This window comes from Equus caballus, chromosome 17 (assembly GCF_041296265.1).
Source record: "Equus caballus isolate H_3958 breed thoroughbred chromosome 17, TB-T2T, whole genome shotgun sequence".
NCBI lineage: Eukaryota > Metazoa > Chordata > Mammalia > Perissodactyla > Equidae > Equus > Equus caballus.
In genome coordinates, this window is record NC_091700.1 from 61,425,553 (window position 1) to 61,452,512 (window position 26,960).

At 35.7% G+C, this 26,960-nt stretch overlaps 1 protein-coding gene across 12 annotated transcripts in view; it reads right to left on the minus strand.

The window, feature by feature from the left end:
- PCDH9 (protocadherin 9) overlaps nucleotides 1-26,960 on the minus strand; it is an 881,206-nt gene that overhangs the window by 297,532 nt on the left and 556,714 nt on the right. For 6 of the 12 annotated variants that reach the window (XM_023621956.2, XM_070240337.1, XM_014732126.3 and 3 more), the window contains one exon: nucleotides 2,060-2,135. In XM_023621956.2, coding sequence (XP_023477724.1) covers nucleotides 2,060-2,135 — 76 coding nt within the window. Of the gene's footprint in view, nucleotides 1-2,059; nucleotides 2,262-26,960 lie in introns of all 12 variants that reach the window. The other 6 variants (XM_023621955.2, XM_023621954.2, XM_023621953.2 and 3 more) reach the window with 1 other exon arrangement.

Below are 26,960 nucleotides of genomic sequence, written 5' to 3' on the forward strand. Positions count from 1 at the left end.
TAACACATTTTATTGACCATGATTCTCCTGGGTGAAGTCACCATGTTGAGTTGAATGTTGGAGTGTGCAAGGGTGTGCCATCTCTTGGGTCTCTTTTTCCATGTGACTAGATTGGCAATAACTCTGGGGACTTCTTGAACCAGGCTTAAAAGGGTTTTTTTTGGCTTTAGAATCTCTTCTATCTTCTTGCATTTGGCGGCTTGCCCAGTGCTGTTACCCAGGTCTAAGAAGTCATTGCGTGAGTAGGTGCTCATATTGGATAATGGTCTGGCCTAGGGCAGCTTAGGTTCACCATACTTCAGTCTACTTTCTTTTAAATTTCTATATCTATAAAAATAACTTTGTTGAACTATGTAGATAAGTCCTAAAACCATTTGCACCAGAATGTTTAAAATGGAGTCTTTCTGTCTTGGTTTTGGCTTATACAAGAGGAGCCAACCACTACCATCTTCAGAAGAGGTAGTCAAGAACCTGTTTTGAGACCTTTGGCTTAATGCCAATAAGAGATGTTTTAAAATTGGAGACTAGGAAATCAGTTTACAAAGCGCTGTGCTACCTCTCTGACCTCTTCACACAAGCCCAGGAAAGGCTGATTCAGTGGAACCACTTCGATTCAATGGTGCTTAGACTAATCAAACCCAAGAAATCTAAGGAGAATAGTTGGCCAGCTCACCCAAATGCTGTGTGATGAGAAATTGTCCCTTTGGGTACGGCCTGACCTTCTGGATATGTGAAGTCAAAAGATGCACTTACATTTTCATTATGAGACCAAGATATAGAACACGAGAGGTCAAGAACCACAGCTGGTATGGAATTTACTTAGATCTTTCTAAAAGATTGGCTGATACAGGGAAAAACCTTAGCAGAAAGGAGATGCAAATGTCACGATGCCAATGAGAAGAGAACCATGTATCAGAGAAACCTGCAGAGATGGGGGCACAGACTGGAGGAGACGTACAAAAGATCCCTCCACCACCCAGGAAACAGTTTAAAATCCTAGAAGTCAGAGAACACCAAAGCTGGATTACCACAACAGGACTAGTGAAGAAAGCCTTTTCATGCTTTTTACCTCCTCTTGGTATTTCTACTTCAGCCACAAAATTGCCAGAGGCACTTTAATGTCTAAAGCAGTAGGAGAGAAGTAGCTAGAAAATTAGGAAAAAGTCACCTTATCCTCATTTCATGCTGTAGGCAACCAGTTTTAAGCAAGTTCAAGAAAAGTTAGAAAAAACTTTTAATTTAAATCAAATAGAAATCATGTTTATTATTCTGGACTGGACATAATTATTATCGGATTGAACTCAATTTTTTAATAAAAGTGAACTGATTAGTGATTTTTTTTCTTTTTTAAATAATAGCATGACCAAAAAAGGTATAGCACTTGCCCAAAATTTCCTCCAAAGGCCAAGGAAGAAGCAGCCTCACAGGACTGACTTTAGGCAGTGATTTCTGAAGTGGGGTGTGGGTCTGTAGAGAAGAAAGGTTTTTGCCAATTACATCTCACTCGTTCAGCTTGCCAAAGTATTGATTAAAACCAAATCATCGCAAATTGAAATAGACAAAAAGGTAAAACGCGAAACTCATTATCACCCCTCTTCACACTTGTTCTAATTACTGTTTTATCTTTTTTATTGTCTTCATTTGAAAATAGCATTCCACAGGACAATTTTATATATATATATATATATACTTTTTTTCCCTTATTCTTCGTTGATTATGTTCTACTTAACTGTATTTTACCAGTTCTAAAATAATGTTGAAATGTCTTCACATTTTAACATCTTTGACAGGATGTCTTGTAACAAATGGCTTTTCACAATTATATTTGTAGCATTGTTTCTTCTTTAACGGTTCATAAAATAAAGATGCATTATGCAATTTAACAACAAATATATCAACACATTTGGCTTGACATACAGCAAAGAATATAACAACAATATAGCCAGCAAAAAGCAACCAAATGTCTATTTACTTGCTCCCCAGAATTACGGTTAAAACTCAAACGCACAACAGAAAACCAGAAGAACTCGAAGGGGTGGAAGTTTTTAAGGGGACTTACCAGAGTTGGGGTCAGAGTTGCCGTCCGCCTCGGTCCTCTTGTCCGGAGAGGCCTGGTCGTAGAATTCGTCCTGTGGCTGAACCAGAGGAAGAGGGTGTGAGATCAGGGTTCCACTACCCACCGGCTCGTGGTCTCCCAGACCACTGTCACTGCAGCTTTCCTGGGAGCCATCAGGGAGGTGAAACGTAACGCGGCGCTGCGACTACAAAGAAGACCACAGGACACGCGGATTAACACTCCTCCCAAATGAAACAGGCGCAGCGGCACACAAATTCTAAGCAATTTTCAACAAACGATACAATGTAAAAAGCAAAGTAAATAAAACTTGCAACAAAGCTAGGAACAAACATTTATTATTTGCTATTTACTTTGTAATGTACAACTCGCAAAATCTAAGAAAAGATTTCAATCTTGTACAATTCAAGAACAAAAAACTAACGAGAAGTGGTTAAGATTTGTAGCAAGAAAGGCAAAAAGAGAATATCTATAGTAGTTGTTGAAGTTATACAAAAATACTTTAAAGAAGCAGAAATGTGCAAATGTTTGTTCCATAGATCTGAATAAATACATAGATAATACAACATTCCATTTTTTTGAATGACCAGGCATGTGATTTCTTGATAGTTTCAAGGTAGTTTTTGCAATGAAGTCATTATTGCCCACTGGCCCAGATATTACCACCAGCCACTGGTTATGGGATATCCCAGTTGAAAGGTGTTTGGAATATTACTTTGTCATCTATTTGCACAATGTCAGTATCAGAAATGACCTAAAATATGTATATGGCATTTCAATAAATTTTAGTGTTTTAATAAAATAAAATTGTGCATTTCAGCACAGACTGCTGCTTAACTCTCTTGGTAAATATTCTTTTAGCTGATGTAATCCATGAGCTATAAGAATATTTACAGTTATACAGGGTAGAGATTTATGCCTTATGAATTATATGAGAGTTGTAAATTTGCGCTATATGTATGACTGCACCTAATTTTCATTCTGCTTTAACAGCCAAAAGACCATTCAATATCGTGTCATATGTGACCACTTTTACTCAGATTTAATAAAATTGTGAATATATAAATAATAAAATATATAAATACATAATGTATAATATGATCATTTTACAATACCTAAAATTTGTTTTTCGAGAGAACTTATAGATTGTATCCATCTCAAAGAAAAACTAATGCAGTTAGAGACAAAATGCTACAGACAGAAATACTGCTACTCTACAAGTGCGTTTTTACACACTGACAGTAGAACATAGTCTATTTCCTATGAGTCACTGGTTCAAATCCAGCTCTGAGTCATAATGGAGAAGAGCTGATACCACTTTATTGCTGTTCAACGACCTGTGTGAAATGATTTGATAGTTCAGTACATTTTTAATGAACTGATGCCAACATCACATAAACTATAATCATAAATGGTACTAATTGAGTCTATTGTAGCACATTTCACCTTCATGCACAACTCTGTCAGTACCATCATTCCTCCCTCAATAGTTTTGAAACGTGCCTAGGTGAGTGCTACATGATATGCGAGCCAAATTGGAATATTAATATCCAAAATGTATTTCTCCTTGTATAGGAAAGGTCAAGCTACCATTTTCATTTATCATACTGTTTCCCCTCTCATGTAAATTTACCCTCTAGGGAAAACCAATAATACAAGTATTTTCCATTCTGTTTCAATATGCCCTTAATTCCTCAGTATCCTTTGTGATAAACCTGGCACTAATGCCAATGACCAGACTGCCTTTTTTACGTGACTGTCAAAGACAGCTCTGAAAGTGATTAGCCTACTAAAAATCCATAGTTTTAGTGATTCAAGTATCTTCGATGTTATCTCTGGAGGAATATCTCTTAGTTATAGCTCACGTGAGTAAAAAAGTCAAAACACAACAGAAAGACAACGGAACAGATGATTCTGCAATCTGTATAAAGCATTTCCAGAAGCCTCATAAGCCATTATAAGTTATATGTTTCATAGACAGAAGAAAAAGAGGAAAATTTGCATCTGTGATCTTCTTCTAAACACAATTAATGTTGCTTCAATTACAATATTTTTTTCTCCTAAGAAGTGTCTAAATCTGCAAGACCATTTATACTTGAATCTGAATCCAGTAGTTTCCACAGTATGGTCATTAGAACTAGCATTTATTGAGCTACATATATATATATATATATATATATATGGTATAGCCTGGTACGTTAATTACACTGAGAATAACAGGGAAAATGTTTTCTTCAAAACTATTTCAAATACACTTATTAGATTCCATCTCTCATATACACTATGACAATTCTTTACCACTTTATAAGTGAGAATAAGAAAAGACAGAAATCTAGTGTAATTTATTTGCAATAAGACACTGTAAATTAGAGTAATATAATGTTTAAACTACTGTGCCTTATGGAAATATTCCCTAATTAATTTGACTCAAAGATGTTTAAGTCTTAATTGGCAAAATTGTGCACAATTCGTCAGTCTAATGGGAGGTGGGGGTGGTGATGCATATGGACTAAGAATTAGGACAGGGATATTACGGTATGAAAAGCAAATTGATCAAGCAAATCAATCTTTAATTTATCATCATAATGACTGATGCAAGTAGAAGAATGTTTGAAATATCAAAGTAGATATAAGTAACGTATCTAAATAAGTTGAAGTGCAGAAAAATGAGGATCTATGAAGTGTTAAGAAACAGGAGTTGGGGGTGTCATCAAGGATTCAATAGCACTCATTCTGGTTTTGCTAAAGAGCACCAGGTGAGGAGCCAGAACCAGACATTTTGGCTGGGAGCCCTTGCTCAGCAGAGACTGGCCCACGGCACGGCACTTTATTTCTTTGAAGGAGTTCCTGCCTTTGTAAAACAGAGAAAATAGTGCCTTCGCCAGAGGCGTGTTGTAAGGCTCAAATAGATAAAATAAGACATGTTCCTGGTATATAATACGTGACACATAGTAGGTACTCAATAAAAGGTAGCTCTAATTCTTGAAATTTATAGCTATATATTCTCTTTTAACCGGGGCTATCAATGTTAGTTTTAAAGATATGATTCCTTCAGCCTAGAAAACAAGTATTGTTCTTTTGGAAGAAAACTGCGTGAACCCCGGAATCTTGGAATGCCTCAGAAGGTGCCTGTAGATCATGTCAGCTCAGAGCCTCTCTGAGGGGAAGCTGCTTTTGGGTGGGAGTGAGGGATGAAGACCAACTGTTTAGAATACAGGCTTTCTCCTTAGAGAAAGTGAAGCTTTTCTCATTCTCCTTTCAAGAAACAATTGTTTGTATATTCGAAGAGAGAAAGAGGGAGGATTTTTTCTTACTGTCTCTGGGAATTTTGCCTTTGGGTTATCCCCATGGAAATAGGCCCAATTTGGCTTATAAACATAGTCAAACCCTGCCTGACTGCATTGAGACACCACGTGTTATCACGAGACGGCTTCAGACTTTCCAAAGCTGGGCACTTACATTTTGTTTCCTAAATCCATTTCTTACCCATTCCATTTTCTCCCATGGGAAACATTATTGTTATTATCGGCTATGTCTGGTTAATGGTTTGAATGTCACATTTGTTTGTCTTGTTTATCACTGACAGGTTAGCTCCAGGTCCCTGGCTGCCCTGAGAAAGAATAAGATGGGAACAAACAACTCCTAAGACTGCTTCATGTTATTTTATCTCAGGGCTGCTGATAGGAACTCTGCCCAGGGGAAGCTTTCATCAGAGACTCTGTACTCTACACAATCATAAAGGGCCATTCATGCAAACATAGATAAGTCCAGGATCCTGCAAGTCAGAAGGTGTCACTGGTTCCATTTGAGAAACATCACAAAGCACCTTTGCAACATTTTTTTATAGGTTAGTTGAAAAGAACGAGGGAAAATTCAAGACGTCCTGGGAAGATCTATGTATTTCCTGTATTGGGCACTTTTCTTCAAGAGTCACTGAAAGAATGAATCTCCTAAGAAATCCCAATCATTACTTGAACGCTTCTCATGAGTGTTTCTTACTGGTATTGAATATTCATCAATGAATGACTCACATTCAAGCCTACAATCCCAGTCCCATTAATCCAGAGAGATTCCCGTGTGCAAAGATTTGGTGGTAAGTTTCATTGTGTCTTTGCATGAAATAGCAAAAAGGCAGAAAAAAGTGAAATGTCCAATAGGTGATTAATTAAAGTTATGTAATATTATACAATTGAATAATTCACAATACTTAAAATTGTGCTAATGTTTATAGATATAGAAAATATATATAATCTATCATTAAGTATAAAAATCAGGTTAGTAAAAATGTTACTTGGTTGAATTGCATTCTTGTTAATGTGTTTTTGTGTGTCAATATGCATACATCAAGTGTTTAAAGTGATATTATTTGGTCATGAAATTGTGGTATTTTAAAATTTTATTGTTTGAACTACATTAAAATTTCCATGCATTATCTCTGTAATATTAAAACATATTCTAACGTGGCTATAATAACCAAGACAAAAAAATAACAAATGTTGGAGAGGTTGTGGAGAAAAAGGAACCCTGATACACTGCTGGTGGGAATGCAAACTAGTGCAGCCACTATGGAAAACTGTATGGAGATTTCTCAAAAAATTAAAAATAGAAAAAACATATGACCCAGCCATCCCGCTACCGGGTATCTATCCAAAGAACTTGAAATCGGCAATTCAGAGAGATGTATGCACCCCTGTGTTCTTTGCAGCATTATTCACAATAGCCAAGATGTGGAAGCAACCTAAGTGCCCATCGGCTGATGACTGGACAAAGAAGATATGGGTGGGCACAAAGGGTGAAGGGGCGCACCTGTAAGATGACTGACAAATAATAATGTACAACTGAAATTTCACAATGTTATAAACTATCATAACCTCAATAAAAAGAAAATATTCTAACTTTTAAGCATTCCTCTTCATCACTTATAGCAAATTAGAACTTAGTCCAAGAGAACAGAAAGATCTGGTAGACAGTAGGTGGGCTTTCTCTCCAGCTAAGGAATGCCAAACCATCTTCTTATCCCGGCTCTACTGTTCTGACTTCCATTCGTTACTTTCTTTACCTAAGCTTTTTAATCATTGCAATTAAAGATCCTTGCCTTCTCCTCAAATCACAAAGTAACAACATGAATTTAGCACTAAGCCAATTATTACAAGTCAAAAAAATAAATTTACCAGTTAGTGACAAACATTTAAAATAATTATTCTCTGGAAAATTATAAATTGATACTATGACAGTAGAAAAAAGTGCTTTAGAATTGTTTAAATATGGGTTTATTTGTAAAGAATTCTTTAAATATCTTTTCAAGGACATACTCCTAATTCTGATTTAGTTCCTTTAACCACATTTAAGAAATAATATATCATCTATCTATTTATCTAATGTCTAAAGAGTGTACACACACATACATACACAAACACACACATCAGCCAGAAATTATTTATTATGAAATAAAGGACAAAATCATATTAAAGTTCCTTTTCTGACTTTGTTTTTGCTTTATCTCAGCATTAAACTCAATAAAGATATGCTTTTTGTTTATTTGAAATAATATTTTCATATATATCTCTTCCCAGAGTAACCAAAGAAATCATCCCAAAGAGGGTTGAAACAAAATCTGGAGACTGGAAACTGCATTTTAATACAAATATTTTTTATAGTGCTAATTAGAAATATTTTGATCTTCCTTATTTTTAAAAGAACATATTTTAATTGAGATGTAAACAATAACAGTCATGGCTATAGTCTTAGCTTGCAAGCTATAGGAAGAGGAATTTTTAAATGACAGAAGAACACCTTTTCAGCTGAAACCACTCATTTGATTCAATAGTAAGTTGCTCAATAGCTGCTTGCCATCTAAAATCAACGCACAGTCTTCCTCTTAATAAAATCCAGAATCGAATAAAACTCATAGTGGTTTAGAAGGTAAGGTAAATGTGACCGAAAAAGCAAACTGTGGTTATAGCTTAATTTGCTTTTGCTCAATACATGCAGGCTCAACTGAAGGGAATTAATATTAATACACACATGTTCTTCTTCATTCATGTTTGAGAGATGAGAACTAGGCAGTAAATGAAGAAAAGATTCCTGGATACAGGACTTAGGAAAGGTATTAGTAACTTATGAGTGAAAATGGGCCCATTATCAGCAATAAGGAATAGTTTTGAAGGACAAAATCATAAGGGACTTTTCAACTGGTAATAAATGAAATATTTTGAGCACAGAATTACTTTATAATGAGTGATTTTATTATTTGTAACTGGTAAATTGAGTTAATCTCCTATCCTGTTTATTGGAAGCACTTATGTTAAAATGATTCTGTTAATGTAGAGTTTCTAGGTTTTTTCTTTTAAGCTGGATATTATTTAGGGATTTTCTATCCTATTTTATTCTGCTACATTTTTTCAGATGAGGAAATCAGGCAAAGCGACTTGCAGTGGGACCCAAATCCTGCATTTTCTGATTTTCAACATAAAACACTATTCACTCATCCATTCATTTAATAAATAATTATGAGTACCTACTCTGTGTTAGACACCATTCTAATTGCTAAGAATATAATGGTGAACAAGACAAAAACTATATCCCACAACTTGCTAAAAAGTAGAATTTCATTAAGTTACTCCCTATCAGTTCTGAGGAATGTTTTTGGCCAGCAGCTGTGTGTCACCTTTTTATAATGTGATTCCCTTCTAATTCTTGCAAACTATGCAGACTTAGGCAAGGTCAGTGCATGAATAGGAGACCTTCACTGTATTAATCAGCAATGACCGAGGGAGAAAAAAGAAAGAATGGGAGTGCATTCTGAGTTTATCCTAAACAATCTCCAGATCTGTTGCAATTCTCAGATTGGGATTCATTGCCAATCTGTGACAACGAAAAATAAAAAGGATAGAAGAGTATCTGAGACTATTAGACTAGGCTATTCTTGACTCAAATATAGAATCATTGTTAACTTCGCAATTTTTTGCAGTTTTTTTCCTCTAGGTAGTTAGAGAAATCTTAACAACCTCAAATAAGAATTGATGAAATCAAAACCAGCAAGTTTTTCTGAGGAACGTATACACTTGACATTTTATGAGCTTATAATGAATATTTACTGAATGAAGATGATTTATTCAGAATTTCATTAGGAGATCTAAGGGGATACAGTAGAAATGAAATATCATTGTCCATCCTCCAAAGACGCTTTACTGTGGGAAAAGCTCTCTCTCTCCCCCACAAGAACTCTTCAGTGAGTATTGCCCTGTTTTAAAAGTAGCAAAATGAAACATGATAGCATTCCACTAGCTGTCAGCCCTTCCTTCTTGCCTCTTCAATGTCTACATTTTTGAATGTCTGGAGACAAATGAGAAGATTCAGTTTGTGTTTGAGAAAGATATGTAACATCTTCTCTGATCATAGGTGACAGATATAAAGGTGTCAGCAATTTTAAAATGAATTTTTTCATTCTTATATAAAAAAGGACTAGGGTGTGGATGATAGGTGGCCATTTAAAGTTGAGTAGCATTTTCAGGGGAAATGAGCGTTCGTATGTACTATGCTTACTGCTCTGTTAACCAGTTCACGATCTGCTGCTAAGCAACTGCTTCATTTCAGGATAGAGCTGTCAGCTGTTCTAACTTCACTGCTCATCTGCACATTTAGTTTAGGAACCTTGTCTCAGGGTGTGTAGGAAACTCACATTGACTTAAACTTAGCCTATTTACTTTAGTTTGTAAATGTCTTATTGTGAAATGACTTCCCAAAGTAAGGACCTGAGTTTCTCGTGCTTTGTAAATAAAATGCATTGAATATCTCTTAGAACTGCCTATGGCTGGAAGACTTATGTTAACAACAGAAGGTGAAATTTTAAAAATAATTTTATTTTGTTTCTTTTTGATTTCAGTGTGATCTGTGAGAAGGTTAGATGGCAATTCTCTTCATTTGCAAAAACCATTGAAAGCTTTAAGAAACTTGAGGGAAAAGTAAATTCCTGCTACTCTTTTTGGGTGTAACGTTGGTGCTTGAATTTAAATACTAGGAGCAAACATAAAAGAGGATTCTCCAGCCTTTGTCATTTTCCCCTGTGGGACAGCAGAGAAAGAGAAAAGGGTTTGAATCAACTTTTCTCTTTGGTTTGCGGGCATCACCCCACCCTTAAGTTTCCTCTGGGGTCCAAGACAAGCAGAGAGGATTAAGAATTGTCAGCATTGTTGGTTATTTTGCTCCCTGTATTTTTATTTAGTTTCTGCTATCAGAAATACCCTCAACCTATTTCTTACAGTTAAATGTTGCCCAGTAGGAATGAGGCACTTTATCTGAGCATACAAAATATAAAATGACTACATTAAACAGGAGCAGCTGTTCCTGAATCTGCAGGCAGAATTTTTGCATCTATAAATTATATGTACAGAAATAGGGAAGAGTCCTTTCCAATTTAGATTTCTAGTATAAACAAATCCATGTGACAAAGTAAGTTACCCTTATCATATTTACAAAATCAGCACACATGATAGTTGTGGCAATTTAATTAGAAATTACACTAAATTATCACAGTTATTAAGTAAATATATAGAACCCACTGACACAGTGTGTAGTCCTTAACAAAAAGTGAGCTTTTCTTTGGATAATTAAAAATCACCAAAAAAGTGTGTCAGATCTCTTAGTATTAATAATAGAAGCAGAGTCTGATTTGGTAACTGGGATTCAAGAATTCATCTTAAGTAGTTTTAGCAGAATTAACAAAAGAGGTAATGGGCATCTCCCTAGTGTTCCCCTCCATTAGTAACTCCCAATACAAAATAAGACTTGTAAAACCAAAATAGGCCATATTTTCTTTAGGTAAGTAGTACCTTTCAGCAGGTAGCCCTCATTTTGTATTGTAATTAACCTCAGACCATGGGCACTTGACTCAGAGAAGAGTTTACACACGCGCGCACACACACACACACACACAAACACACTTTAAACTTTCCTTGTGCATTGCTAACAAGCACGAGATCATAATTATTTAGTAAGAATGAAAACCAGTAATTCACAACTTTAGAGGACAGACCATGTTATTCCAAGTTAGAGAATGAAACACAAATAGAGGGGTAGAAGAAGCAATCTGTATAAATCCTCCAAGAAATACTATTACTGTACAATAAGGTTGTTTAAAAGTCCTCATGAAGGATTGTTAATTTGCACCTAAAATGTGGTATAATCTGTTTCGTTTGACCTTATGTCACATATGGAAGTTTGATTTTATTTATTTAACTTTCTGGTCTTACTTTTGTAGGATAAAGAAGAACATTAAAACTCTTTTTTAGAAGCAGTGAAGGAGTGCAAACTTCTGTGAACTAGTCCTAGCACATGTGATGGACATCTATCACTGGCAGCCCATAGATTACAATTAACTCTGAGCCATCAATCATGTCTTCTTCAGCAAAAAAGGAAAATGGCAATGGGAATAATGCTCTTGGAGAACAGCCTCTTTCTAGTCTGTAATTCATATGATTCAAATGTGGAGGTGGTCACATAACTATTAATTAGCATAGGTGCCACGAAAACAGTCACAATAAAGAACCCTATCCTTAGAGGCAGATTAATGGGGGGACTAATTTGCATGAAGAAGATTGAGAGTAGAACACAGTGTACAAAACATAGGTAGAGATCCAAGTTACTCTTAGAGGATATGGAAATGTGTGCGTACAGGCACAGAACGTGACTATGACACAATTGACCAACTGTTGAATTCTCTCTTCTAGGCTCTCCTATAAACATGACACATATTTAAGAAATGTTTTTGCAGAATGAGGCAGGGAGAAGCACTGCAGAGAGGGAAGGGCTGGCTTTGGCCATAGAGAGCACACAAAAAAGAAACAAGCATCCTTGGAATTTCATCTGAAATCTTGGACTCATTGGTAAATGATTTGACATGTGATAGACAGGATAGACAATCATCCCATATTGATACAGGATGACTATTCTCTAAAAAACTGTATATTAACTATCATATTAAACAAGCATTTACTAAGAACATCATTTATCCTAATTATATTGCAAAAAATACTTGTGATAGACAAGCATTTTCTAACTTTGTCTTCCTTTAGCTCTCTCAAAGGACGTCAATGAAAATATTGTTCACAGTTGAAAAATTTTGATTAGGAATGTGTGATAGTAAAGTCATATTTTTTTTCAGAGTAAGTTAGGAAGAAAATGAGGATGCTTTGAAAAAAATAGATACAATATATACATAAATTCATGTATACGTATTTATATGTACATATGATACAAAACTTATGAGCACACTGCAATATAGACAGACACACTGCACATGTCTTAGAAAGAAATTTTCCTATTCTTAGTCAAGGAAATTGTCAAATATATCTGAGATCTTTGCTTTACTTATTAATGCTAAAAATGAAATCCAAACTTTATTAATTGAATGAGAAGACCTGAATTAATCTAGATAAATTCTGATATCACAAATTATATTCCCAAAACAGACTCTTCAGGTTTATATTTAATGCCATATAATATATAGCCTGACTTGGTGACAAAAAATTGCTTGTTTAGCAATGATACTTCTTTGAGTGTAGACTACACCATATAAAGTTGTGATAAGTTGAAGAAAAGCAGCTTTTGAATAAACAGAAATGATATAAAACATCTATTTAATTCTTTCAAAGAGGAGGTACTTAATAATCTAAATACTTTAGCAGTGATATCACTGCATTTGTAGAGATTTTTTGAGTTTGTACCTTTGAATTGTTTAGAATGCCTGCATGACATTATATTGCACAGTCTCAAGGTGCCAACTGTTTGCCTTTTATGATCTATTTTTACTTTTTGAAACAACTAAAAGCCATCTGTAGTGATGAACAATCGCATTTTAAAAAGAAAAGAGATTACAAAATAACATGACACATTTTCTTCAGTGGCTTAAAAACTATCTTTGAAAACCATTACAAAAGAGGAGATCCAAAATATTTTGAGAAATGACAATATTCGCTGTAGGAACAAACGAGGGCAAATTTGAAGGACATCACTCATCTACGTGCATAATTTCTGTTCCTTAGATAAAAATCAGTCTCAGCTTTATTCTCAACTTATATGCAGGAATGTTCTTTTTGGACCATAAATTTAGAAAGAATAGTGAAGGCGGTATGGTCTGAGAGAATGAGATAAATGGCGATGGACTTCATAAGGGGTTTTGAATTACAGAAATCTGAGAAAAAGCTTATGAAGCAACTTTGCTACATATGTGTTGAGTGGCAACATTTGGATATGGAAATCATATCAAAATATTTTTGAAAGTATTAATAAGCATTATTCAGTAGAGTGTAAAACACTGATGTCCTGATATTCTGTAGGAAAACGTTTTAAGCCTCTATTGCTTTGAAAAATGTAATATGTAGCTACCTACTGAACTCTGCTAGAATCAGAGCCCTTATAATGATCTTAAGAAAACAGAGAAACTAACCCAGTTGGAATAAACATGAGTGAGATTTTATATCTCTTTTCTCCTGGGGAGAGCAGCCTTTGTTCTGAACAAAGTGGTTGGACTTTATTTCAAGAAAATATCCACCTATTATTGCAGACAGTCACTGTGACTTTGAGCCTGATATTTGAAACAAAAGTCACTCCTACATCTCAGTGATAATCGCTACTTGCCCTGTGGCTCTCAGTCTTTCCTTTGAAAACATTACCAAGTCACCAATCTCAGTTATTTGTGTGCTGGGGATCATTTGTTTTCCTTGGATACAAACATAAAATTCAAACATATGTCAAAAACTTCTGCATGTCAAAAGCTTCTTTAGATTTAGGTAGCATCTATAAAATAATGAGCTATACTCAGAAAAACGTACGTTTGAAGAGACAAAACTCCCAAATATTATGTTCCAAGTGTGAACACAGATATCCAGAAGGTAAAGATCCAAAAATCTTAGTAACATTTTTTGAAGATAAGAAAGTAAACACTTGTAAGTTCTCTTGACTCAAAGATTCAACACTTGTGCCCAGAAATGCCTTCTAATTTTTGTCTGGGGCAGAGACAGAAAGACAATTTCAGAATGAAACATTTAGAAAATTTCCCATACCAGAGTCCACTTACTCTATGGCACAATTTGGCTTGTTCATTAAAATTTAAGAAGGTAGCCTGCCATTTGAAAAACAATATGAAACTTCCTGAAGTTTATATTTAGCATTGTGAAAGTCAGGAATATATTATCCTAGGAAGATGATATTAGAAATGATGGACAAATTGATAGCCTGGAATTAATTCTTTTCAATGAAATTGTTTTTGTGAGTAATTGTTTAAACCTGTACACTGAAATAAAATGGGAGAAAAGTACAAATAAATATTTGAAAATAATTTTCTTAAGGATATATAAAAAGGATTAGAACACAAAGAGCTAACACTAATGTAAACTATGGACTTTAGTTAATAATAATAAGTCAATCTTGTTCCTTAATCATAACAGATATACCAAACTAAAGCAAGATGTTAGCAGGAGAAGCTATTCAGGAGGAGAGTATATATGGGAACTCTGTACTTTGTGCACAATTTTTTCTGTAAACATAAAACTACTCTAAAAATAAAGTCTATTTTTTAAAAAATCCAAGGATTAAACAGGGAGAAAAGGAAGACAAAGACTTTTGTAGTGAAAGTGAAGGGGATTTCAGGCTGTTTTCAAGGAATTTAAAAGATGATAGCACTGGTGTGTATTACGTTGAGTTGTACTTCTATTGAGTCTGTGTGTATGTGTGTGATAGAAATACTCATGTATCATCATTCTTATATTTAGCCCTGATTGGTCCTTTTTAAGTCATGAATAAAGGTTCTATATTTATATAATTACATGCATTTCAAAAAAGAATATTTCTGTACGCACAAAGTTGTGATTGTTGTCTACAATTGTCCTTTGTTCCTTTTTAAAAATTTTGAAACAGTGTCAACTTTTAAAGGTTCTTCATTAAATAGACACTTTAATTCATACTTTGCAATGATATAAAACAATTTTGACACTTCTAGGGACATATTTCAGAGAGTTAACTTCATGAAGATGAAATGAAATGTTCCTCATGTCAAAAAGCAATTCTGATCTAGTTCCTGTCCTAGCCTGACAGATGGAAGAAGATAGATGATGGTACTTTGGGAATTAAGGAATTACCTTTCCTGGAATAGATCATAGAGCTTAATGTCTATAGAAGGCATCTTATCTTACGTTTCACAGACTGACAAAGCACATAGAGAATGCAGTTCAGATATCTTGTTTGATCACCAACTTTTCACAGATATGAAAATCCAGGAGATTTTCATCAGAACTGCAGTTTAGGTGATAACTGATCAAACATGGCAGCTAACCAATTTTAGTCCCTGGGAAACTGTGATAGAAAAAGTTCTTTCAGCACAAGCGCATGATCGTTTGATTCCCATGCACATCTAACCTCTCCTAATGTCTGTAGGGCAATACTGTTAGAACAAAAAGTAGCATCATAGTGTTTCCAGGAAAAGAAAGAATTGAAAATTATCAACTGGAGATTTAAATCTAGTTTAGCAACATATGTTAAAAATCTTCCAACTTATTCTATTCACTAATTTCCTTATCAGGCTTCAAACTGTAAGAGATGTACACATTAGCAAAATAGAGTAAAAGAAAAACTATCTAAATTCTGAGTCCTCATAAAATGGACATCTCTGGAACTATACCATTAGGAGAATTTGTAAATGTAGAGAATACACGCTAAGATAGAATAGTTTAAGATTTAAGAGATTCCCTAGAGCTCTTTACTCAGCTAGTTAACAGAAACTTCAATCACCTACTTTCTATCAGATACTCTTAGATACTGAGGGAAGTTTTTCCATCAAGAATGGCACAGTCTCTCCACTCATAAGGCTTACAACCCAGTAAAAGAAATGGACTGGAACAAATAATCACAAATATATTAGGCATTATAAAGGAGAAATTCAGGGTGCACTAGCAGTACATAATAGAAGGATCCCACTCACCAGGGAAGCCTTCCAATGAGGGATATGGCAGCTCATGCACGGCCACTTGGAAGACTCTGGGAGGCTACAGTTCTTAGTCCTAATAGCTTATAATTCCATGTAAAAACCAGGAAATAGTAACTCTCCACAATCAGCCTCTTGCCCACTCTTTTTTGCTTTCCTCTGTGGAACAGAAACTTTATACCCCCTAAACAAAGCTAATGTTAGAAATTCTAGATGCTATTGAGGCACATTTCTCAATGCTTCTGAGGATCTCTTGATTTTTACTGCTTGCACCTAAATACATAAGATAAATATGGATGTAGTAATTTTTATCTTTTGGGAGTTTAATGATCAGGTCCAAATAATTCTGGGTACGTAATAACGGTACCTCAAAACACTCTCCATTGTTTGTTTCAGGATTTCTTTGGATAGGTGGCATTTTCAGCTTATTATCTGAAATTATGATCAAAATCATACAGGCAGAAGATTATGACCTATCAGAACTAGAAGTAGAATTTCCTCAAGGTCAGTAACTATATCTTATTTGACTTGTAATATCTAGTACCTACTACAGTCCTTAGCGTCTGACAGGTACTTAAAGTATGTAGTGAATGAAAATATATAACCATCTACATAATCCTAAAGCTTTCTTTTCTTTAATGAAAATGTGAAAATAAAAGAACTAGCTTGACTGAGTTTTCTTTTAAACATGAAAAAAAACCTCTTATCTCTTAGGAAAATAATACTGAAAATTTACCTGAGGTGACAGATGGAAAAAACAAAAGATAAACAGATAAGCTTTGCATGTTTTTAATAATTAAAAGCAATTGAGGGGCTGGCTTGGTGGCGTAGTAGTTGAGTTTACCTGCCCTGCTTCAGCAGCCCAGAGTTTGCAGGTTCGGATCCCGGGCACAGACCAAGCCATCAAGCAGATTCAGACCCCTGCTCCGTCAAGCCATTCTGTGGCCATATCCCACAGAAAAGAGGAACATTGGCATGGATGTGAGCTCAGTGACAATCTTCCTCAAGCAAAAAAAGAGGAAGATTGGCAACACACGTTACCTCAGGGCCAATCTTCGCCCCCCCAACACAAAAAAGACGGAAGTGAAATGGATTCTATAGAAGTGTTGATTATCTCAGTGGATTTTTCCACCTTTTTGGTTCTGAAGGCCATTCAACAAGTTGTGTCCCTGCCTACAATGTCTTCTTCACTGGGAGTTACAGGGGACTCTGCCGTGGATGACCCTTGTATTATGAAAGAAAATACATATCACAGCCTGAGTCTCAACAATCGAAAGCAGCGGTTATGCCCAATGAGTACTCCCTGACAAACGATGAAGTTGAGTTTCCTGATCACAGGTTAAAAAAATAAAAATAAGGCACAAAATAGCTATACGGAATAACAACTACAAAAGGGGCAAAAGAGGTAGCGTTTCTTTATTCTCCCACGCAGAAAACATTTAATATGTTAGGCATTTTAAATAACAAAATTCTAAATCTTCTTTTTTTAAAGATTGGCACCTGAGCTAACAACTGTTGCCAATCATCTTCATCTTTTTCTTTTTCTTCTTCTCACCAAAGCCCCCCCAGTACATAGTTGTGTATGCTAGTTGTGAGTGCCTCTGGTTGTGCCATGTGGGACACTGCCTCAGCATCGTTTGATGAGCGTGACGTGTCCATGCCCAGGATCCGAACCAGGAAAAACTGGGCAGCCAAAGCAGAGCACGCAAACTTAACTACTCAGCCACGGGTCCAGCCCCAAATTCTAAACCTTAACGAATCTTTTCAATGCTATGAAATGCTAGAATAAAGCAATGTTGGCTAGACTATTTTTTTCATGCAATCTTCTTAATGTGCCTTTTCTTTATATAAGGTCAATCCTTTAAAAACATTTAGTCTAAATGTTTTAAAAATTATAATGCATAAGAAAATATAAGCCACTCTGACCATAAAGTGATTTATTAAGGGAATGTGTATTTATGATGAACATTAATTCAGCTAAATAATGCTCAGAAACAATATAAAAATTCTTAAATAATTACATTAAAAGTTATTTATTACATAAACCTCTTCCTTAGGTGAATAATTTGTTGCAGTGGCCATTTGTAGACACGTTTTGACAGAAGGAATGATGACCTTCACTGGAATCAAAAAATATCCTAAAATGTACTTACTCCTAATAGTGTTTAATTTCATATTGCAAAGATTAATCAGAGTGAATGACTTTATTTTCTGCTGTTTTAACTACAAGAAATGATCTCTTCTGTTTTTATCCTATTATAAGGATCGTTACAAAAATGGGAAACAATTAACACCGGGTTTAATGCCTGAGTGCTATAGAGCTGAAGTAATTGCACTCAAGGTCTGCTAACTTTTTAATCAGGCATTTGGTTGCAAGCTGCTCGCAATTGATTCTGAGAGAACTAAAACTATCTAAGGAGGAAAGCAGGTGTGCCAGAAATGCAGGCATGTTGGCAAAACAAATGAAAGATTTTAAAAGGAAAAGAAAAAAAAAAAAGCAGAACCGAAGCAAAATGCTTATCAGCAGGCCATTTACTTGGCTCGGCCTGACACTGAACACAGCCAGTTGTGCACACAAGCATGGTTGTGGCAGCCCCACTGACCTACTGCTTTCAAAGGGTAATACAAAAGCTTAGAAATAAGGAGCCCTGTCCATCCCAATGTTAGTGAATTGAGTTCATTAACAGAGAAGGCTGAAAATTTCCATATTCAGTAGAGTCAAGACACCATCAGAGGTTCCTAGAATTACATTCTAATTAGAAAAGTTCCCTCTTCTTTGCATTCAGGCTACTCTTTGAAAAACAAATTTAGTTACCTGTACTTTGTTCTCTCTTAAAAGAAAAAAAAAATTTACAGTTTTCCTCCGAAAGCTAATGATACTTTTCTTTTTCTTTCTTTAATAAGTGTCATTCTCCTACTGTGAAAGTGACTCCCCCTGGTATGTTGCACACATTTAAAGGTGCATGCGTTGATTGAGAGCACTGAGGGGTGGGGCAAGGGATAATTTTAAAATCCCCTCCTCCGTAGTCCCTTGAAAGGGGAGCCTCTAAGAGTTAATACTCCTGTAAAAGTGCTTTGCACTCATAGAATAATCTGACAAGAAGCAGATGAATATTTATTAAATTCCAAGCTTGAAAGTTTTATAACAGTTGAGTACATGATAGACCTCCCTTTGTACAGAGAACAGGGAAAGAAATGACAGATTTGGCCATTTGTCTGGTGAATTCCAAGACAGTTACTGCTGCTTTCTTGAATGCCCAAAAGGAATTAAGAGCATTTGAACATTTAAAGAAGAGTATAAAAGAGAACTGCCTCTTGCCCCAGAAGAGCAAGTCAGAACAGCAGATTAAGAAAAAGAAAGCAACAGAAAGGAGCTTCCTCAAGCAAAATCCTATGCGCATTTTAATTACTCGTGTGTGCCTGGGCTGTGGGGGCACTCTACATTAGAATTCCTTAGGATTTCTTAGGGCCCAAAAGAAAGTAGGTGGAGATCAATGGATCTAAAACGTGATGGCCATTTACATGAGTTTCTACTCCAGCTCCAAACAAGTTAGGGAAGACTCAGCTCATTTGTGTGGATCATTTTAGTTTCCAACTGGCTATCTCCTACTGTAAACAGCTCGCACTGGGTCACTGTGGCATCTGTTGTTCGTAGGTGAAGGGCTAATACAAATGAAAGAAGGCATCTGGCCTCAGTCCACCTGCACAGAAAGTCCCTTAATCATATGGGACTCCCACATTGCTATGATCCTGAGCAGTTCAGGAAGGATGCCAAGTAGGAGGAGAACAAAGGGACTGGCAGGCAAGGAGCCCCTTGGTGGCCCAGATTACGTCACAAGGATGACTTCTGCCAGATTAACAACTAAGCACATTCTGACTCCAAATGTAACTTTAAACAAAATTCTCTTTCTCTGTGCAACATTTTACAGCAATTTGAAATCCAGTATTGAAGGAATCCTTTGGAATCCGGTAGATCTGAATGCAGTGTGTGTGTGTGTGTATTGTATTCCAAGAATTCATGGAAATGCATGCCATAATATCTCCTCCTGCCAGTGGAGCAGGGAAAATCATCCCAAACCTCTGGGCACATTTGTGAGTGTGAAGTTTCACTGCTTACACGGATTACCTATCACGATGTTTATTACAAGCCTATTGATAGTCTTCTAGCGCCTCAATGTCAAAGAAGTCTATTAGGAAAACCTTGCCTTTGCTGGACTTTGATCTTTTGCATTTTTGCATTGAGTGCTTTGAATTTTCTCAAGTTATTTATAACAATCAAATTCGTTTTGGGAAATAAAATCATTGGAAAACTTGGTTGATAGATGCCAGGATCACTCAATATATTTAGAAATAAATTTTTCCCACTTAAAAAATAATAAATACAATAAGAAGAAGCACTATTACTTCGAGTTGTGTTTAATTTGCAAGTATTTCTTATATCTATTCTAATTTGTCAAGTAGAATTAAAAACGAATTTATTTTAGCTTAAGAGGTACCTACAGTTTTTAAAGATTATTTATTCATTGGTTCCAGACCGTTGCTTAAATGATAGAATAAGCAATTCTTAAGCATTATGTTTAGTCATGATCCGTTATTGGTTAATTTACTTTTATTTCCATGTCCTTCCTCAATATATCCATGAATGTGGGTACATATAATTATCAATTTTACTTTTCTCTATATCGTTAACATGAGTTATCTTCAAATTTAAAACACGGAAACCATTATGTCTCATGAATGAAATTTAAACAGCCATTTGTTTATTCACAATGTTTTTTAAAAAATATATACATACATTCTAGATTCAGGATGTCATATAATCAATGTGCTAAGAAAGCATTATGTTATAATTTAATTGTCAGCATTACTTTCTTAACATTGCATAAAATAGTGGTACATACTCTGTACTTTATAGCCTACGGCTTCTCAGAACTGACAAAATACTGTGTTAACAGTCAAGAGAGGAAAAACATGGAACTAATATTTTTTGAGAATTTATTGTTTTCTGGTTACTGTACTAGCTGCTTTATACTAATGATCATATTCAACAAACTCTGACTTAAGAACTAATATCCTCTTTTTGCAAAGGAGTAAATAGACTTAAAGAAGACTCATAACTAACCTGCCCAGGTCGTATTTTTTAAGTGTAATTGTCAGAGTCGAATCCCTGACTTGTTGTTTGCATAATCCCTGACTTTCCATTTGCACAAACACAACACAACATACATACACACAAACCTTAAATTATCCCCGATGATAGGAAAGAGTACTAAAATTCTTAAAATGACAAAAATATAGAAAATGGCCATGCAATGATAAATTGGCTACTCTTCCACTAGTTTATAAGCATCATGAAACAGGGTTATGTTTGTTTCACCGTCAAATATATCCCTCGCTTCAGAACAGTGTTCAATAGGTATTGACCGAGTCATAGAATTTCAGTCTCGAAGGCTTATTTTGTGCATGCACTAGTCATCCAAAAAGAGGCTTCACACCATCAGACTCATCAGACTCAATTACAAGTCTCCCTAAGTTTTACATCCTTGGGGAGCACCAGTGCTCCAAGTCATTCCAGAATGACTTATGGAAAAACAATCACACTAAAACAGAACTTGGAACATTTGAAACCAGATGCACTTTAATGTGGTTTATCCCTCCATTTAGGGTATATATTTTGTCTGCTTGGCAGAAGAAGCAGAGAAGAGAGTGTTTGCTTATTCGTTAGCAGGTTTTAATTTTCTTCTCCAATTTTAAAGCACATGTATCTTACTGCGTTTTCCCTGAGAGATTTTTTAAATATTTCTTTCCTATTGTTGCTTCTGTCCCCTTCCCCGCCACCACCACTGCTTCTCTACGCCCTCTGCTTCCCGGCCCTAGTCTCTTCTTTCTCAATTTCTTCTCCTGTTCTCACCTTAACTCCACCCATGGAATCATTAAAAATGTAGTCTGCCTTTTGTCGCAAAGGTGAACTGATTTGGGGGGAGGGTATATATTTTAGCTTATTTTTACCTAGGACTAGTAAATGGGCAAGTAGCCTAATTGGCCTGTAACAAGTAACTGCAGAGCAGATGATGACACTATTTAAGGTGCCACAATTTTGCTGATGTTGAAACAAGACTTAACTGCTGGTGGATTCTGAGCTACAATGCTTGAGAAGTGGTATTTAATTCTCTCCAACGCTCAGAGCCAGATGAATGCCTAAATCCTGTCTCAATGTCTCCCTCTCTCTACTTTTCTTTGTTAGTTAAAAATGATCTCACACCACTATGCATGGCTTATTGGGGCTTGGGTTATGGAAGAAGAATATTGGAGGAAAATAAACATTCTAGCTTGCTAAGGGTTCCTTGGAAAAGTGGGACCATTTATTTTATCTGAAACGCCTTCAGCACTAGCTTCCATCTACCTGGAGAAGCAAGAGGTGCCCTGGCTACTTGCAGGACATGGAGTTGAGGTCTTTATTTCTTCACCCCTTTCTACCTTGAGTTTCTTTTTTTTGGTGGTCATTGGCCTTATTAATTAATAATTCCATTATCTGACCTGAGAATATGAAAGAAGTATGTTCAAATATTGATTCTTGATGTATCCAACTGATTATAGTGATGTGTCTACTAACACATCTGACTTCAAATGCCCAGTAAGTTTACATGTAAAACCTCTTTTAAGCAAAAAACATTTTCGGTTGTGAGGTTTTTCTTTAATATCAATTTCTAACTGCAGCAGAAGTTTTAAGGTTACACAACACAAATATTTTAGTGACACTTTCTAGAAATGTATCTAGCAATTTGTTATTCATAATATATTATTAGTAGTTTATTATAAATAAATGAAATGTAAAACAATTCATAGAGAGTATTAAATGAGGATACAAGTAAAAAAAATCAAAATTTAACAATTTTCTTTTTATAAACAAAATGCCAAAAAAAAATCAAGCCCAGGTATGAATCTTTATTTTGAGGACTAGGATTTGGTGACATGTTGGTTTAACTATAACCATAATTATGCCACCATTTCCTATTTCCTTTAATAGGAAATAAGAATTAACAACAAAGAATTTCAAGATGATGAATCTTATTTCTTGTAGAAAGATCCTTTTCCCTGGCTGGAAGTGCAGAATTGTGATAACTCTGAAACCTGACACGTGGATATGAGTTCTAGCGCCAGGAGGGTGAGTGTCCCTCACTTTGATCTTTATTTCCAGGAAATAACTTTAAGTGACACTTCTCATTACCCCTCGCCAGCTCTTCCCTAAAGCTCCTTGCCTTTCACAGCTGTGAATGAGAACTCGGACTAATGGCACCAATATTGTCTGCTGAGTACCAGTTTGTTTTGAATGTGCAATTTCAGGATCTTTTCCTAATTAAAATCGCTTTACCACTGAGAGGTCCCCTGAGGTTTAGCCTGTTTATCTGGGTTAGACCATGAAATCATGGTTGAGCCAACCCCAGGACCATAATTTGTTGCTAATTCAAATGAAAATGTTGGAAATAAATGAACAAAATTGGCTCACAATTTTATCCACAGACAAATACAATGAGATTCTTTGTAAACCAAATAAATGCACAGGTATACAAACATGCCAAAAGGCAAACCCTGTTTATGGACCAACAGAGCTATATGACTAACTTTCAAATGTGCTTCATAAAGGGAGAAGGGTGGATTTTGAACAAACTGCCTTTTCTGGTTGATTTATACTTAGGACCATATAGTTCTGGAGTTCTAATAGCGAAGCCCTTTCATATTAATTAACATGTACACCCTTTAGGGTATAATCACTCAAAGCCAACCAATAAAACAGGCTTACTTTCAGGCTTACTTTCCCACATTAGATTAATGCCGTTACACGCTGAAAATTATTGTTCGTGTGTGTGCTTGATGAGTGTGTGTGTGGTGGGGGAGGGGGAGTGGGGATAGGAAGTCTTTGAGAAACTGATTCCTTCAGGGCAGCGAGTGACTTTGAAAGAAAATATCAAGTATATAAAAGATGAGGCCCAAACGAACTAGTAAATGAGATTCAAAGGCAATGTGGAAAACACGATGTAAATGTCAATGAACCAAACAATTCTCCTAATTTAGATCGATTATCCAAGATGTTGCATATTCAGTATCCAGCAAAGTTATCTGGCAGGCAGCAGACTCTCAGACATGTTTGAGGAGAAAAGTGGGAAAGGATGCAGGGGCACATAAAGGACCAATGGTGAAGGAAGGAGTTGTTATAGGCTCTGGTCTGTTCTTCCCCAGCTCAATACCAGTCAAGGGCAAATAAGCAAGACAAAGAAAGTAGGGTCTAAATAACTCAGTTTTGAAACATGGTGTATTATGTGAGAGTTAGTAAGAAAAACTACCAGAGAGAGAATTAGCAACTAAGACTTACAGCACATTTTGAATTGAAATACTTCTATCTTAGATTTCAATTGTCATATTATTTTCGATAACCGTGGAATAGCGAGTTCACTTATAGTTTCAAAAGCTAATAAGTAACAATGCTGCATATTTAATCATTAACATGAATCATTAAAATTAAATGATTAATTAAGCGACACAATCCAATAGCATTTTTTCCCTTCATCTTTATGACAAACTAGTCTCTATAGGAGAATCTTAACCATAGCCTACATGATGTGAAGAGAGGTAAACAAAATATAAGTAAACTGTCCTACTCCTGGTTAGGTTATGGCATCTAATGATACTTTTTGCCTTACGATATTTCATACATCTTTTGGCAGAGTTCTCATTTATGTTTCTCAGGAGATTGATGTCCTGGGATATTTAAAATTGAAGTGTGTATCCAAAGCAAAACAGAAACAAAAATATCCAGAAAACCCTTTAACCATTACTATTATTCTGTAGCTCTGAAGGCAGCAGGATCTTTCTAAATGTCAGTAAAAAAAAATCTGGGCAGAATCTGACAGCAAGAGAGAAAAATGCTGCTGAATTTGCACTGTCTGAGAAGGCCTTGGGGAATAGAACATATATTATCGTCTTAGGTAGTCAGTGACAAAAAGAGATTTGAGAAATAAAGATGAAAGTTTTCATAAGCATGCAGGTATCTTTGCTAACACAGAAAAGTGGCCTATCTCCTAAAATATGTAAATTATTTTTCACAGAATAAATGGATATGCATATGCATTTATGTGCAAACACCTTGGCACCACTGACTTATACATTTTAACTATATTTTCTGACACATGAACTAGATGTATAGAGAAAATAAAGAGATGAAAATTAGTTAATTCTTTAGTTTGTTTATCCTAATATCCTATGTCTTTCGAATAAAGATTCACTTGGCTTTATTCTGTAATTCATAATTTCCTATTGTGAATTAGAGATGTGTACATGCCTTGAAGGTTCCGTAGAATCCTTTTTAGGGAGAGCTTGATCTAAAATGAGGCATATGTTAAAGCTTCTTACACAAGGCCAGACTCTCATCTTGCTCTGCACCCCACAGTGCTCATTCAAGTGAAGAGCCATCGTTGAAGGCAATTGGAGTTTCTTGCTTGGCTGAGCACCATGGAGCTTGGAGCAGGATAAAAAAAGAACCACAGACATTCAACTGTAATTCTGCAAGCAGGACATGCTGAATCCATCCAACTGGACCATGGTGGGATGGGATACATTCTCTAGCCCCTTAGCTACATAGAAAATACAACCTAGTCTAATTGGCCAACAGTAATTTCCATTAAAAAATGAGAAAAGTGTTTCTAAACATGTTCAAGATTTATTGAAATTATCTTCTGAACAATTTGCCTGTATGCTACATAATTATGCCATTTACAGTCTGCACAATTTTATTTGTGTTGGGATAAGGACAAATAAGAAATTCATTTTATTGAGTTGTCATTAAAACAACTTATAGTGATGCCATCAGGTCAAGACAGCATTAGTGGCAGTTTGTTATGACTTCTGAGAAAGGTGGAGGTTGAGCTTGGACACCCTCGTCTCACAATCAGCAATTTTCAGATCCCTTCCCTTCCCAAATAGCTACTTGGCTTTTCTCAAAATAAAGATTCAAATATCTCACCTAATACTTACTAAATTAAAAAAACATTAACAAGTTGTTCAAGCGATTCCGATACATCATCAAGCTTAGGAAACACCACTGTGAATGATATTATGACTCCTAAAAACTTCTATGAAGTTCAAGAAAAAATTCATTTTCAAGGTTTACTTTCTAAAAGGAGAGGGGCCAGCCTGGTGGTGCAGCAGTTTAGTGCACACGTTCCGCTTCTTGGCGGCCTGGGGTTGGCCAGTTCAGATCCCGGGTGCAGACATGGCACCACTTGGCATGCCAGGCTGTGGTAGGCATCCCACATGTAAAGTGGAGGACGATGGACATAGATGTTAGCTCAGGGCCAGTCTTCCTCAGTGAAAAGAGGAGGATTGGCAGCAGTTAGCTCAGACTAATCTTCCTAAAAAAAAAAAAATTAAAAAATTAAAAGGAGAAATGTGACTTGTTTCTCCTCTGAACCATGATCTATATTCTCCATAGAGAATAACATGCTTAGAGAGGTAGGCGTAGTTATCAACATTTTATCCTTCTTCTGTCTACTCTGTACACTTCCTCTCCTACCCATCGTTTCTTCTACATTCTCTTTTCCTACCTTTATTTAAACACTCATACCCTCTTACTGAAATATTTAAAGCATCCTTCTATCTCTGCCACCCTACTCCCAGTCTCTCCCCTCTACAATATAAAAAGCAATCTTCCTAAGGTATAAGTAAAATATGCAATGTCTTACCAGTCTCTACAAAATAAAATGTAGCTTTCTCACACAAGCTTTGAAGCCCTCAAGGGAAAACCCTAGCTAACCGGTCCACTTTGTTCTCCTACTATTTTCCTTGTACCAACATTATCCTCTTGCCAAAATAGAAAGAAAGCTACTTTCTTGGTGATGTTTCCTATTTTACCAA